The 17,032-nt window shown below is 37.7% G+C and overlaps 1 protein-coding gene across 1 annotated transcript in view; it reads left to right on the top strand.

Annotated features, from left to right (window-relative positions):
- KMO (kynurenine 3-monooxygenase) overlaps positions 1 to 17,032 on the top strand; it is a 59,662-nt gene continuing 42,630 nt past the window's right edge. Inside the window, exon 1 of the mRNA XM_001093900.5 lies at positions 1 to 600. Within this exon, the coding sequence (XP_001093900.1) occupies positions 547 to 600 (54 nt within the window). The 5' untranslated portion in view covers positions 1 to 546. The remainder of the gene's footprint in view (positions 601 to 17,032) is intronic.

The raw sequence follows: 17,032 nt of genomic DNA, 5'->3' as shown, positions 1-17,032 counted from the left end.
TGGTAGAGCCTATTAAAAATAATCCATGAGGACCCTTTAGATGAAATTCTTGATTGGTCTTAATCACAAAAAATGATCCACAGATGAATTATGAAGCCATGTCATCTTACTCTCTAAGGGAGGTATGAGATGTTTTTGGACTTCAGATGAGAAAGGTTCCATGCATGGTTAATCATGAATGAAAATGAAACTAAGAATATATGCTGTAGAAAAAGAAGAAGAAAAGCCATAAGACTGCTTAAAAATTTCCGTGTCTTACACAGAAGATAGAAAAAATAGAGTGTCTCCAATTGGATGGATTTTTTTTAAATTTGGTTATTGTAATGATTTTTTTTTTTTTTAGAGCTGAGCTGAGTGTACTTTGGCCAACTAATGGGTTAATACTGTCAAGGGAAATTAGCCCTGACTAAACATTGCCGCTGGCTCATAAATGCACTGGGCTTTGGGTGGTATAAAAACTGAGAGAAATCAGTGTGTCGGAGAGACACAAATCAGTGTCCCTCAGTGACAGAAGCAACAATAATTGTGAAAAATACTTCAGCAGTTATGGACTCATCTGTCATTCAAAGGAAAAAAGTAGCTGTCATTGGTGGTGGCTTGGTAAGAATTTTCACATGGATTATTGTTGGTGGTGGTATCATGTTAACTATTATCACTCGTAATTATTATTCATCACTTCTACAAGTTGTTAATTTTCTTGTGAAAACTTATCTGATATTTAAATACAGCTTTTTAAATTTTTTTATTTTCATATATTTAATATAGTATGGGTTTTAATCTGTTCTTTTTCAGGAAAGGTATTTTATAGCCATTAAATACAAAGGTTTCTGTTTTCCCTCATCATTTTGGTTAAGGATTTGTTAAAAAGCAAAAATAATGCAAATCGAATTTGATTTTATCCCCAAATTGACTATGTTTTTAGGAACAGGAATTAGTCTTAATATTCATTTTAATAAAAACATTTGTCCCGCTTTGTTTAATAACTCAGTTAATGCTGTCTAATGAGAATAAAAGGGTCAAGAAACATGAAGCTAACGTCAAAGTATCATGTTGAATGTTCACTAGTTATATGAGTAATTGGGAATAAGATTATGTGGTCATCTGACTTACTTGACTCTTCCAGTGGAGCACCTACGGCAGTGGAGTGTGGTGTTTACCTTTCACTGAGCAAGTGACGTAAAGGTGCTGGGACTTGCCCCACACCTAGCAAGACAGAAGGAGAGGTCCCTCTCTGCTTTCATAGTTATGGTGCCAAAGGTAGTTCTGTTTAACATGGGTCTGCTTCGATTTAACTTTGCTTTTTCTCCTCTCAGCAGAATTTCTGTTTCAGAATACAAACATCCCAATTAGTCAAGGTTAAATCATTTCCCTATCACCTTTGGTCAAATCATTTGGAGACTTTTAATTAATTCATTCATGTATCCACTCAACAAAAAAATTTATTGAAGGTGTAACACTGTTCTAGGCTGAATATAGATGGTATCTTTTATGCCACATATGTATTTATATAGTATATGCTAACTGTCTTTTGTTCTGCCTTCCTTAGTGTCTTTTCCCCAAAGTGCTAGAAAGTTCTTTGAACATTTACGATTCTAAATTTTCATTTAGAAATGCTATCACATGATGTGTCGGTCACTGGTTGGGACATGTGTTGTGACTGCTTCATACTAGGCTTGTGTCCAATTCTCTCCTATAAAAATGTTGCACAAAATAAGAATTAATGTGTTCAACAAAATCTTATTACTTACTATGTGCCAACATTGTTTTAGGTAGTAGGGATGCAAGGGTGAGAATTCCAGAGAAGAAAAAGACAAGGAAGAAGAAAACAAACAAGATAATTTCAGTTAAAGTGAAGCACTATGAAAGAAATGAAAACAGACTAATGCTGTAGAGAGTCGCTTTGAGAGTACCTGTCTAGAATGTGGTCAGGGACAGCTGCTCTGCTGGAGGGACATATTCAGCAGGGGCTGGAAACCTGAATGATCAGATAGGACTTACCACGTGAAGATCTTGAGAAAGAACATTTCAGGCAGAGGGAACAGCAGGAAGAGAAATTCTTGGGCAATAATGAGCTGCCCAAGTTCAAGGAGCAGAAAGAAAGGCAGGAACTGAACGAGGCCAGAGAAGAGTAGCTGATGAGGCCAGAGAAGCTGACAGAGCCAGATCTTGTAGGATCTTAGAGGTACAGGCAAGAAGATCAGATTTTGTTCAAATTACAATGGGAAGCTATTGGAGGATTTTAGGCAGGAAATTAAGTTGTGATTTTAGAAGGTCCCTTGGACCATTATGTGGAGAATGACTAGGAAAATTTTAAGAAGATAAGATAGACCAGTTAGGAGGCTGTTACTTTAGTTCAAGACTTGGACTAAAGTGGCAGCAGTGATGTCTCATTTTTAAAATTGTCTCTTAGAAATCCAAGGGAGAGATAACAAATATGTGATTGGATATATGGTTTTGGGGGGCATAAAATGTGGGTGTCATCCATGGATTTCTCCCTGAATAACATGAGATCATCATCATGTAACCACGTCATACATATGCTGGAAAATAGGAGACAAAAATTACTACTTGTGTATTAGGAAGCAACTAAAATTCCTCTGCAAAAGAATTCTATCCATCCCATTGCTCAGGTCCATGCTTAGGCATCATATTTGATTCCTTTTTTCATTTTATGCAAATGCTTATTCTTCTTTCACTCCATCAGTAAGCCTTGAGGCTCTATATCCAAAATACATTTAAATTCTAGCCCTTACAACCATCCTGGCCCAAGCCATTATCATCTCCCATCCATATTCTTGCAACAACCTCCAAATTAGTCTCCCAGCTTTAACTCCTATTCCCTTATAGTCTGTACTACACACCACAGCCAGAAACACCTTTTTAAAACATGAGTCTGATCATTATCATGCCCTGCTTAAAATCTTCCAATGATCTCCCATTACAAATAAAAAAACCCCCAAACTCTTTACCAAAGGTCCTGTCTGAACTGAGCCTATCTTCCTTTCTGACTTCACCCCTTTCCCTTTTTATTTTTTAATCTTATCTACTAGTATCAGAAATTACACACTTTGAGGTTTTATTTTTACCTGTTTCTTAAATATCTACTCCAACTAGGATATAAACTCTTACTGACCAATGTATTCCAGAGGCTGGAATTACGCCTAACATTATGTATTGGGTGGATGAATAAATGAGAGGAATGAGAAAACTTAATGATATAAAGGTGAAAAAATAATAACAGATGCGTATTTGAATATTGAGAATATTATTTTTAAAAGTATTGACTAAATAGAGCAATTCAAGAAGGTTAATGTCTTTACATAGAGGACAAGATTACATTTTTGCCCATCTTCTTCTGTTTTTTTTTTTTTCCACCCTCCCTTCCCATCTCCTCCTTTCCATAAACCATATCCCAGTACCTTATACTGTCTAACACATTAAAGGCTCTCCCTTGGCCCCTAGAAAAAAAAGTAAGAGTTGAGAACCTTTACTTAGACATCCAAAAAATACAGTGAACTTCCCTCAATTCTTATCAGTGGTAGCCTTCCGTGTCTAGTAACCTTGCCTAGTGAAAAGTCACCCTGAGAAGTTGTTCTTGCTCTGATGTAGTGATCGTCTGATCTTGGATTAATCCAGTTGATTTCCTTTCTTTGAAGACACGTTCAGTCAAAGAGATCAACAAATCAGTAAAGAAACTCCTACTGAGAAACAAAAGGTAAAAGAAACTAAACCATAATCATAAACCAGGTAAAGTTTAAATATTGAAAAAAAGAGTGGGAAAAGATATTAAAATAGCATTTCAAGAACATTGACCTAAATATTTAGAAAAACCACTGTATTGACCGATATTTTCCTCCTTGTGTGAATTACAACTCCCCTATCCCTTCTCCAGCCAATGGGATTACCTCCTGCTAGTTCCAGAAGGTAACTGCAGGAGAATCAACCTGTGAAGACTTCTCCTCTCTTTAAATGCCTACAGGGCTTTGTTTGCCATTATCAAATGCTGCCTTCTGCTAAAATTTTGTTATGCATAGTTTATTCCCCATAGAAGCTTTTTACTTCATAGATCTAAAGATTATTTTATCTTTGGCTCCTGCTACCTTTATAAAGGTTTCCCAGTGCCTTATAATGTGAACCACACTAAAATATTTTCTGTACATGAGTTCGATTTCAGAACAAAGTGGAGAATCAGTCTTTTAGAAGTTATGGGAAATTTTTTAATGGTTTTTTTTTAACACAATTATGGCATAAGGAATGTAGTCCTTTCAGAGAGTAACTTAAAAAAGGATTTGGAAAATAATCTCAATTTTGCAGGCTGGAAGGAGTTCTACAGGTGTAGCTTTTCAATTCTAGCACATCAGTTCAGGAAAAACCTACGTTACCAAAAAACTGCCTTACAAACTGCCTTACTTCATGTTAGAGTGATATGTTTTCCTTTCTTTATGAAGTGGGAGAGAAGCAGACAAGCCAGAGAAGTAAACAAAGGCCATGTAACCTAAACAGGTGTCCTTAATCCATGTCTGAATGCAGTCCTTAAGAGTCAGAAAATACTGCTTTTGATAACTATTTTCAGTGTTTACAGGTATGATGAAAGTGATCAGAGCAAAAAAGCACCATTTCAGTGACAGCTAAAGCTACTCAAGACCTCATTTTTTGACAGAAGCCAAGAGCCTTGGCTAAGAGTACTATTAAGCATTCCAGTCTCAGCTGCCTCCTGCTGTTGCAATGTATGTCGACTATTCTAGCATATATTTTGGAGATGTATTTTAGGATATCATTCAAATATTTCTTCTCTTCCTTTCTGCATAAAAGAAACCCCACCGTAGAGGGTTTTGTGATCTACTCTCCCTATGTTCGACCCAGCAAAGTTGTCCATTTAGTAGTATTTAGAGGGTGAGGAGATTTGTACATGTTTCGACTTATTGTTGATAATTGTGCCCTGCCCCCTGGAATTCAAGTCAAGTCAGTGGCCTCTGCTGATGAAATTGCCTTTGAGGCACTTTGACCTTGACTCTATGAGAGTTTATGTCTCACAGCTATAGATGTTAAATCCTGTTGTGGATTTATAGGCTCAAAATGGTCTTGATGCTAAACTGTCCCCAAATGGTGTTTCTGTTCTGTTCTCACGATTTTTCCACCTCACCCCTTACTTTTCACTCAGCTTCATGGGATGGAAACTGTTATTCAGTGAGGAGACTTGGAATAGCAGAGTTTGCAACCAGCTGGACGCTCAGGAAATCTTACCCTATGGGTCTTAGTTTCTTCCTCTTGGGCTAAAACTAGATTGCTAGTCTTTTAATGCTAAGATTCTACTGCTTCTTTTTCACACTTTCTCGCTCACAGATCTCTAGCTTTGTTCTCAACCTACTCCTTTCTAAAAGCAGAAATCAAATGTCACCCAGAATTTTCACTTTCCCTGAAGTAAACATCCTCAGCACAGATGAACCATCAAATGGCTTATAATCCTGGGTTGAGGTCTACACAGAATTGGATTCAAGTGTATGCTTTTTATTTTTAGCAAATATTAATGAGCTACACCATGAAAAAGACCTAATTACTGTTAACCTTTATTGTTATTATTTTATCAATATGAAAATAAACTAAGCTCTATTCACTCTACTTTTGTTTTGATACCAAACCGGGCTTGTTCTGCCAGCATGCAGTAAGTCAGTTACTGAGATAACAAGTGTATTAGTCCGTTTTCATGCTGCTGATAAAGACCTACCTGAGACTGGGCAATTTATAAAGAAAAAGAGGTCTAATGGACTCACAGTTCCATGTGACTGGGGAGGCCTCACGATCATGGCGAAAGGCAAAAGGCATGTCTTACATGGTGGCAGGCAAGAGAGGGCGTGCAGGGGAACTCCCTTTTATAAAATCATCAGATTTCATGAGACTCATTCACTGTCACAAGAACAGCATGGGAAGGACCCAATCCCATGATTCAATTACCTCCCGCTGGGTCCCTCCCACAACACATGGGGATTATGGGAGCTACAATTCAAGATGAGATTTGGGTGGGGACACAGCCAAACCATATCAACAAGTTTTGCAGTAAAGAGAAGATTTTATTCACAGGACAGCCCAGCAAGGAGATGGAAGAACAGCTTTCAAATCCACCTCTCCGAAGATAGGGCTTAGAGATATTTATGGGGTAAAGAAGCGGAGTTGTTTAAGGTATGGGGAGAGGTGATTAGCAGTGGGGAAAATGAAGTAATAGGTGGTCTGAGCACACATAATCGAGGTTCACAAGTCTTCATAGGACACATGTTCAGAAAATGGTGGCATTAGCATGCTCTGAAGGTGAAGTTTTTGGCCTTCTGGTGTCAGAAAGTCAATTCTTGGGCATTTGTGCAGGCCCAGTTGAAGGGCCTGCAACTCTCTTCTTTCCTTCTTCTATCTGCTTTCTCATTCTCCTATTAACCTTATTCCACGGTAATAAGGTCCAGGAGTCAATGGGGGAGGTGGAAAGAGGGTTGGTGGCCTCTCTCAAGTAGTTTAAACTGGATAAGAGCTGCCAGCCTAGTTCTTGAAAACAAAAAACAAAAAAAACCTTTAAGCAACCATTACCATAGTGACTTATGCCAGAGATGTTGTCTATGAGGAAGCTAGTGACAGATTAGATGTATATTGTTTGGCTACATGACTTTTAGCTCTATGGGCTTTGAGATCAACTAGAAGTAAGCAGTAAAAAGCAAGCAAGGCAGGCTAAGTTTGGTGGGCCTCACCATGTTAGCCCTGGGTTTCAGTTTTCTATTTCATAGGCTCTGAGCCTTCTTAAATATGAAAAACTCTCATTAGTGCCCCATATCTAGCACCTTCTTAAAACAGAGATGGAGTGGATTTCTTTGTGGCTGTGCGTTATAAATCCCACTCTCCCCTCAGGGAATTCATCCCTCAGAGATTCCTTCATTTGCTATCTGGTGAGAAGTATCTGGAATGGAACCAACAACTTTAGATAGCTCCAAACTTTGTTAAGTACCTGCAAAGAGTGTGTCTTTCGTTCCTTCTCATTTGGCCTATCCTCCTCCCAAATACTCTCAGATTATTTCCCTTCTGTCCATATTACTCAGGCATTTATCTAGTCCTCTATCTGTCCACTCAAAGAAAAAACAAAAAGCAGCACCCTCATACACTGTTGATGGTAATCTAAGCTGGTATTTTTTTCCTGGAAAAGAACTTGAAAATATACACATCTGTAGTCTCACAAATATGGAGGATTTGGCCAGGCATGGTGGCTCATGCCTGTAATCCTAGCACTTTGGGAGGCCTAGGCGGGTAGATCACCTGAGCTCAGGAGTTCAAGACCAGCCTGGACAACACGGTGAAAACTTGTTTCTACCAAAACACACAAAACATAAACCAAGTGTGGTGGCACGTGCCTGTATTCCCAGCTACTCAGGAGGCTGAGACAGGAGAATCACGTGAACCTGGGAGGTGGAGGTTGCAGTGAGCCCAGATCATGCCACTGCACTCCAGCCTGGGTGACAGAGCAAGACCCTGTCTCAAACAAACAAACAAACAAACAAAAAAGGTCGGGGGCAGGGATTTGCAGAAAGCAGTAATAGCTACCTCACCCTTGAAGTTGACCTAAGCATGACATTGCATTCAGAGAAACAATTGGCCTTCAGCCAATGAGAAATTAAAAGCAAATAGAAACTAATGTGGGCTCTCAAAAACACCAAATCTGGAGTGTATTCAAAACTCGCAACAAAACCTTCTGAATAATCTTGCCCCACTCAATCTGAATCTTTTTCATGTGCTTTGCAGTTATTCCAAAAGCAAGACAAAAGAAGATGGAGCAGGCTCCTCTTACACTCTAGACCATCAACATTCTCTCCCCAGCTCACTTCAGACTCTCTTCTTTACCTCTTTGTTTTCTCATTCCCCTGTTATCCTTACTCCATTCCCCCACTAGTAACAAGGCCCAGGAGCCAACGGGGCAGAGAGAAAGAGGGTGTTAGAGCTCAGGATTTGCCAGTGTTTCAATCCCTTTTATTCAAAATTGCCCTTTGGTGGCCATTTCATTAGTGAGATTTTATCAAAAGACATGTGTATGCGTCATACAATCATTTATAATGCTAAAGAATTAAAATAACTTGAGTATCCAAATATAAGCATACAATAAAATGTAAGGCAAGTATTAAATACTTTTTCTTCCGACATCTTTTGACATGGAAACGTATTTAGAGTACACTTTTTATTTTTTGAAAAAAATTATGAAAGAAAATATACAACCTGTTACCATTTTGAAAAGAAATGTCATGTATTTTACATACATAGAAAATGTTAATATTGGTTGCCACTGGTGGTAAAATTGTGAGAAATTACTCTTTTCTTCACATTTACCTGTATTTTCTAATTCATTAGAATTTGTGGTTTATATCAGAGATAAAAAGATAGACAAAACACAAGCCATACAAATATTATTCCTCTCTGGGAATTTACTGCCTGGTGAAGTCAGACAAGACTATAAATAAATAATTCAAGGTACTTGAGACATTAAAACACATCTATACATATATATGTAAAATTACAGAAGAAAAGGCAAACAAGTCTTTTGGAGGAGTAGAGGTATCAGGAAAAACTACACTGAGGATATGAGTCTTAAAGGAAAGGTAGACACTTTCCAAAAACTGAAGGATAGTATTCAAAGGCATGGAAGAATAAAAGTGCATGGCATATTCAGAAAACATATAGTAAATTCAGTATGCCTATTACAGATGGTGCATGAGAATAGTGCATCATGAACTGGAGAAAGAGGTAGGGATCACATGTAAGAATCTATTATGTCATGTTGAAAATTTGGAATTTTATCCTGAAAAGATGAGGAGCTAATAAACAACAGTAAGACAAAAATACATCATTCAATGTCTGATTTAGAAGATAATTAGTGAGGCGGGGCGCGGTGGCTCACGCCTGTAATCCCAGCACTTTGGGAGGCCGAGGCGGGCAGATTATGAGGTCAGGAGATCGAGACCATCCTGGCTAACACAGTGAAACCCCGTCTCTACTAAAAATACAAAAAATTAGCTGGGCGTGGTGGTGGGCACCTATAGTCCCAGCTACTTGGGAAGCTGACGCAGGAGAATGGTGTGAACCCAGGAGGCAGAGCTTGCAGTGAGCAGAGATCACGCCACTGCTCTCCAGCCTGGGTGGTGACAGAGCGAGACTCCGTCTCAAAAAAAAAAAAAAGAAGAAAAAAAAAAAAGAAGAAGAAGATAATTAGTGATTGGGCATGATGGCTCATGTCTATAATACCAGCACTTTGGGAGGCTGAGGCAGAAGGATCACATGAGCCCAGGGTTTTGAGACCAACCTTGGCAACATAGCAAGATCCTGTCTCTACAAAAATTTAAAAAATTAGCCAGGCATAGCAGCACACCTGTAATCACAGCTATTTGGGAGGCCAAGGCAGGAGATCACTTGAGCCCAGGACTTCAAGGTTGCAGTAAACTATGATCCCAGCCTTGTATGCCTGCCTGGGTGACAGAACAAGACCCTGTCTGAAAAGGAAAAAAAAAGATGACTAGTTCTAGTGCAGAGTGCAGACTGAATGCATAGAGACTGGGAAAGAGGGTTATTAGAAAACTGTTGCAGTAGCCTGGTAAAAGCTAATGAGGGACCCATGTAAGGACAGAGCTGTGGGTGGCAGAAGATCTGTTGTGAGAGAGACTGAAGAGGAACAATCAGTAGGACATATTGCCTAATTTCATGTACACTAGTAGGTAGAGATGGGTGTTAAATGTTCACCGAGCTATCCTGGTTGGGTGAATTAGTGAGTGCAATTGCTAGTCTCTAAGATATGAAATATATAAGGAGGAAGAAAGTTTATGGAATACAGAATACAGAAGAAGGAGAAAGAGAGGGTTGAGGAATGGGAATAAGTCAAATTTTAGCTATGTTGAGAGGGACCTATAGACAGGTTCAGTAGTCACAGATGGAGTTCAGGACAAAGATCAAGACTAGAGTAAGTCATAAATTTTCTTAAGAGCACTCATGGAATGTGAGTCATTCACCTTCTCATAAGAGGGAAAATCAAGACCACTGCTTGGCTTTAAAGACCAATTCCAGATGACACAGATTAGAGAACTCAGAGTAAGGATAAAATAATAAAACAATATTTGGCATAACATATGCACTTCTGGAAGATGTAATAGTTACTAACAAAGTATGAAGACACTTTGATGTGCTTATTGCATTGTAAGTAGAGTTAACAGTCTGATTCTTCTCATTGCATTGATATACCCAAAGATCAAATTCTTGAGACAGTAAACTATAGTTTCATGACCAAATATGGATTTCAAAAACTATTAACAAGTTTTTTAAAAGTCAGATAGACAGAAAACTCAGAAACATTCATGATTCTTAAGGATTAGGGAAGGTGTTATATGCTTCATCAAGTCAAAAGTAGTTGACACATGTTTAATATTGCACTATCAGATTAATTTCAAACACATTATATGAAAAGACATAAAATGTATGGAAGTTTTATAATCCTGTTTCCCCTTTGTGTTTTATTTGTTGTTGTTGCGTATCAGTTCAATGTAAGATTCAAGGGTCAACATCTATCAATTTAAATGGTTTACCGTTTTCTCATGATCACTGGCTACTTGAACAATTGCTGCTACAGGGGTCACATGGGAACTGACAGAAAACCTAAGCAACGGAAGACAGGAGAAGCATACCTCACCATTTACAGAAAGGAAATATTCAAATAGTATTTTTAAGTGGTAGGTTAGGCATCCCTTTAATGGACCGAGATGGGGTCAAAAGCACACGACCTGTAAATAAGGAAGTATGAAGAGACAGAAGAAGAAAGTGGAGAAGCGAGAGAATGACAAATTGGGTAAATCCGTAATTGTGTAACCAAGGAATGTCCTCAGAGTCTTGTACACACAAACAGACTAGACTGGTTATTCATAAAATGTTTAATTTGCAAAATTATTTTGTGAGCAAACATCTCACTCTTGTGAACGTTTAGTGTTTCAAAACAAACACAGAAACTTTTCATAATTGTTCATGTCCTTACTGGGAACTGTCCTGTCTCTATTAAGGTTTTACCCTCAGAACCAGAATCAAAAAATCTGTTTTATTTCTCTCAGCTGTCTAACTCTGTCCAATTTCTTCTCTCATGTGCCATCCTCCTTGACTATTTATGTTCAGGAATCCAGCTGTGCCTTAACCAAGAGTTTGTGGTGGGCTTAGCAAGCTTTACGCACCACATTTCCTTTCCACTTATATATTTGTGTCTTAGTCCTTCTTGCCAGCATAACAACTCAAGATGGCACTGACAGTTATTCCCAATTAAGCACTTTTTACAGAAAGTGAGAGGGGAAAGAAAATTACAGTCTGAAAGCTTTATTGTTAGCCACACACATTACTACCTCTTACGGCTGAACCGACATAACACCTACCAATGTATTTTTTCCTTAAATTTATTTGAACTTCAGTTACACAGAATTGGGATCATATTCATACAAGCTTTTATTACACACTATTATGACGGGTCTTGGAGAAAACACTTTTACTTCTTTGTTTGTTTATTAATAATAATAATAGTAAGCAGTCATGAATCTACTACTCAACACAAGAAGTGGTAGATTGCTCTGTACTTCTCCCCCACCCATTAGAAGCATTATGCCAAATCTTATTTATCACTCCTTTGCCTTTTTATATATCATTTTATCATATATTATTTACATATTTATCTCATATATACATGTACATATAAATACTAGCTATGTGTTTAAAAAATTATATATTTGCATATATCTATAGTTTAGTCCTGATTATTTTTATTTTGTATCATGTGGTATAAAATCATCTGAGTCTTATTTTTTCACATATAGTATTGCTAATATATTCATATCATATTTCATTGTGTGGATATGCCATAATGTGTTCATCCATTCCTCTCTGATAGTCATTTGGGCTATTTCCAGCTTTTTTACTTGTCTGTTTTAGCTATGAAAGGCACTACATTGAACAGCCTGGCACATGTCACCTGACATACATATAGCAAAAGTTTCTCTTGTGTATATGCCTTTAAGAGGAATTGCTGATTTGTTCAATATGTGAATATTCAACTTGAAAAGATAATTACAAGCCATGTGTAAGAGATCCCATTAGGCCTTATCCTCTCTAGCACTTAATATTTTCATGAGCCTAAGTTAGATTTAATCTTACTGTGCCCACACTACCCGAGATCCCTTATTCTCCCATAAAAACCATTAATACATGTTCAACTGGCAAACACATAAGTGTTGGAAAGGTATGAATTGGCACCTTCCAACCTTAGAATGATTGAGGCAGAATCTCCACCCTGGTTATCCCTCCTTTTCTGAGATCCTGCAATCAATTTTCATCAAAGAAAAGGAACATAACAAACCCATGCAACCAGACCATTGGCCCATCATTGGCTTGGAGCTGATCCTTTTCCACCACGGTTACTGAGAGCTTTGTTTGCAGCATTATATATTGTAGCTCCTTTACTGTGGTTGAATTTTTAGGAGATGGGTGAATGGATTTCTTGCTTCTGAATCTCAGTCTCTCTCCTTTTAGGCCATTTCCCTACATTAGATTTTCACTGATCACTTGATGTTTAGATTGTGGCTTTAGCATCCTACTTGCCTTCCTCCCTACCTGTTTTCTCAGTAAGAGAGATTCATTTCTATTAGGCTGATGCAAAAGTAATTGTGGTTAATGGTAAAAACTGCGATTCCTTTTGCACCAATCTAATAAATGAACCTCCTGTGTCTTCATTCCAACTCTCCTGACCCTGTTGTCTTTTGTGATAATTGACTTCCTAAAAGAAAGAAGCAGAAACTTCTGGACCAGTTAAGGACTATGCTTGAAAATAACTCAAGGGTAATTTCTACTGCATTTGTTTTGGTCAAAGCGATCACAGGCCCTTCTAGATTTAAGAGATTGTAGATAGTGCTGCAATAAACATACGTGTGCATGTGTCTTTATAGCAGCATAATTTGTAATCCTTTGGGTATATACCCAGTAATGGGATGGCTGGGTCATATGGTACATCTAGTTCTAGATCCTTGAGGAATCGCCATACTGTTTTCCATAATGGTTGAACTAGTTTACAATCCCACCAACAGTGTAAAAGTGTTCCTATTTCTCCACATCCTCTCCAGCACCTGTTGTTTCCTGACTTTTTAATGATTGCCATTCTAACTGGTGTGAGATGGTATCTCATGGTGGTTTTGATTTGCATTTCTCTGATGGCCAGTGATGATGAGCATTTTTTCATGTGTCTGTTGGCTGTATGAATGTCTTCTTTTGAGAAATGTCTGTTCATGTCCTTTGCCCACTTTTTGATGGGGTTGTTTGTTTTTTTCTTGTAAATTTGTTTGAGTTCTTTGTAGGTTCTGGATATTAGCCCTTTGTCAGATGAGTAGATTGCAAAAATTTTCTCCCATTCTGTAGGTTGCCTGTTCACTCTGATGGTAGTGTCTTTTGCTGTGCAGAAGCTCTTTAGTTTAATTAGATCCCATTTGTCAATTTTGGCTTTTGCTGCTGTTGCTTTTGGTGTTTTAGACATGAAATCTTTGCCCATGCCTATGTCCTGAATGGTACTACCTAGGTTTTCCTCTAGGATTTTTATGGTATTAGAGAATCAACCCAAATGTCCATCAGTGACAGATTGGATTAAGAAAATGTGGCACATATACACCATGGAATACTATGCAGCCATAAAAAAGGATGAGTTTGAGTCCTTTGTAGGGACTTGGATGCAGCTGGAATCCATCATTCTTAGCAAACTATCACAAGAACAGAAAACCAAACACCGCATGTTCTCACTCATAGGTGGGAACTGAACAATGAGATCACTCGGACTCAGGAAGGGGAACATCACACACCGGGGCCTATCATGGGGAGGGGGGAGGGGGGAGGGATTGCATTGGGAGTTATACCTGATGTAAATGACGAGTTGATGGGTGCAGCACAGCAACATGGCACAAGTATACATATGTAACAAACCTGCACGTTATGCACATGTACCCTACAACTTAAAGTATAATAATAATAAATAAATTAAAAAAAAAAAAAAAAAAAGAGATTGTAGAAATAAACCCCATGTGTTGATGAAGGAGTATCAAGATCACACTGGAGAAGAGTATGTAGGATAAGGGATATCATCATGACCATCTTTGAAAAATACAATTTGCCACAATCGTCAAGGCAAAAATAATCTTTTTCATGTGTGTTTTCTAGGACCTCACTTATTCTTTTCGTTCTTTACATTGATTTTTACCTGTGAGCCCAGAACTATTTTGCAAGGGGTCTGTGAAATAACATGCATACAAAATTTTGAGTAAGTAGGATAAAATAATATGACTTAAACACATAATTATTTTTAAAGTATATGTAGATGATTTGTGATGAAATTTATTATATATTTTTAAATAATACATGTTAGAAATTCAAATAATATAAAAGAATCTGCAAATTTTTAATGTAAGAAGTGGGCTTCCATACTCAAACGTGGTTCATTAAGCATTGATACGTTTTTATGTTTGTCTCTTTTTACTAAATAGGGTGTTTACTGGGCACAAGGACTTATCCTGGTAACCTTTGACTCCCTAAAATTTAGCAGATTAAGTTATATTTAGTAGGTGCTCAATAAATTTTGGCTTCACTTGGTTACAAACTTTACTTAAAAATGTAATCTCTACCATTATTTTTACACTGAACAAATACATATAAAGCACTTACTATGTTACAAACACAATGGTAGATGCTAGGAATAAAATGGTGAGCAAAATCTGTTGATAGCTTAAAAGGATAGACAGATATTGATTACAGAAGCACTCTAAAGATGTAAATTTTCCATTGTGGTAAGCTCTTTGTATTAGTATGCTAGGCTTGCCAAAATGAATTACCACAAACCGGGTAGCTCAAGAAACAGAAATGTATTGTCTCACAGTTCTGGTGCTAGAAGTCCAAAATCAAGGTGTCGGCAGGGTTGGTTCCTTCCGAGAGCTATGAGGGAAAGATCTGTTCCAGGTCCCTCTCCATGGCTTGTAGATGGAAGTCTTCTCTCTGTGTCTCTTCACATCATCTTTCCTCAATGCATGTCTGATTCCCCTTTTTATAAAGACACAAGTCATATTGGACTAAGGCCCACCCTAATGATATCATCTTAACTTGATTACCTATATTAGGATCCTATCTCCAAATAATGTCACATTCTTACAGTACTGGGGGTTAGGACTTGAACATATGAAGTTGGAAGGATGCAATTTACCCCAAAGATAAAGTTCAAAGCACTGTGAGAACTCATAGTTGTGAGATTTGAGGTAGGGTGGCCCAGGAAGTCTTTTTTTAGGGAGTGAAACTGAGTGGAGACCTGGAGGATGAATGGAAGTTTACTATGTAAAGAGGAAAGATAACATTTCTGGCCATGGATATAATACACGCTAAACCCCTCAGTGAGGGGCAGTATGGTGAATACAATGGCTAAAAGAAAGATAGCAAGGCTGGGGCAGAAGGGTGACATGATTAGATTTGTATATTTTAAAACATGGGGAAAATCTGAGGCCTATGGTGATGTCATTTTTTTTCCAGAGAGGATTTATGTTTGTTTCTTTTGGGTGGCTGTGATTACCAGTAATCAAAAATTAATGCAATCTGATCAGGACTAGAGATGATTTCCAGACAGGCCCTTGGACTACTGGTTTCCTTCCAGTTTGTCCTTCTCCTGGGATGTACCTGTTTAGGGTCCTGATCTAAAACCTAAGGGGTTTATCAGAACCTGCCCTCCTGAGCAAGGGGTGTGGGAGTGTCCCAGACTCCAAATATTGTACTTCTAGTTTCATGAGTCTGTCAAAAATTCTACTAAAGTCCTCAGCCTCTCTTGCATTCGTAGATGCCTATAGGCATGGCTCCAAATGCCAAGTTCATCTCTCTGCATCTCCTTTTCCTCTCAGTAGAGGTATTAGTTCAAATGACCTATTACACCATCACCCTAAATGACTGCTTGTGGAAAATAAATTGGAAAGAGGCAAGATAAATGCTGGTAGAATCACAGAAAATTTGATATTAGTCAAGCATAATGATTCCAATAACTAGAGGCAGAAAGGTGAAAATGAAAAGAGATGAGTAGATGGAAAAACATTTTTAGGTAGAATTGGCAGAACTGGGAGTGGAGTATCAAGGAGAGACAGTGACTCCTAGCTTTCTAGTTTGTGCAACTGGATGGATGGCATATCATTCACTTACATAGGGAATATGTGGAGAGAACTGATGAGATGGGAGGGGATGATTCCAAGTTTCAATTAGGATCTGTTGATTTTGAGGTGCTTTGAGATATACCACAAGCTATATCACTTAAATATTTGTATGCATGAGCTCGAAAAACAGATCTGGATAGGAGATATAAATTTTCATATCATCATGGATGGAGAAGACAGACTTGGATGGAGATTTGAGAAACTCCAATATTTGTCTGTCTTTGCAATGGTGAAAGAGGAAAAGTGGGACTGGCCAGAGATGTATGAAGAAAACCAGAAAATGAGAGAAGGTTAGTGTTTCCAGAACGTCTAGTTAACAGTATTGATTACTGTTGAAAATTCAAGTATGATAATTATATACAGATGACTTTACCAAATATAAGTTGCTAGTGATGAGGTAGTAAACTACGACAACCTATATAAAGCTACTGGGAAGACAACACTATAAAGCTTTAAGAAGACAATAGATCAGAAAAAATTCTTTATGATCTCAGAATAGGCAAAGATCTCTTGAACAAGACATTTGTAATTGCATTAAAAATAAAATGACAATTGTAATTGCATTAATAATAAAAGATGGATGAATATGGTTACATTAAAATAAACAGCTTCTCATCCTCAAAATAGACTATAGCATTTAAGAAGCAAAGCACAGAATGGAAGAAGATATTTTTCATGTTTAAAAATGACAAAGACTCTATATTCAGACTCTATGAACAACTAAAAAAAGAAAAGAAAAAAGAAAAAGAAAGAAAAGAAAAAAGATAGGCAATCCAGTAGAA

This window comes from Macaca mulatta, chromosome 1 (genome assembly GCF_049350105.2).
Source record: "Macaca mulatta isolate MMU2019108-1 chromosome 1, T2T-MMU8v2.0, whole genome shotgun sequence".
Taxonomy (NCBI): domain Eukaryota; kingdom Metazoa; phylum Chordata; class Mammalia; order Primates; family Cercopithecidae; genus Macaca; species Macaca mulatta.
This window is presented reverse-complemented; position numbering and strand designations above follow the sequence as displayed.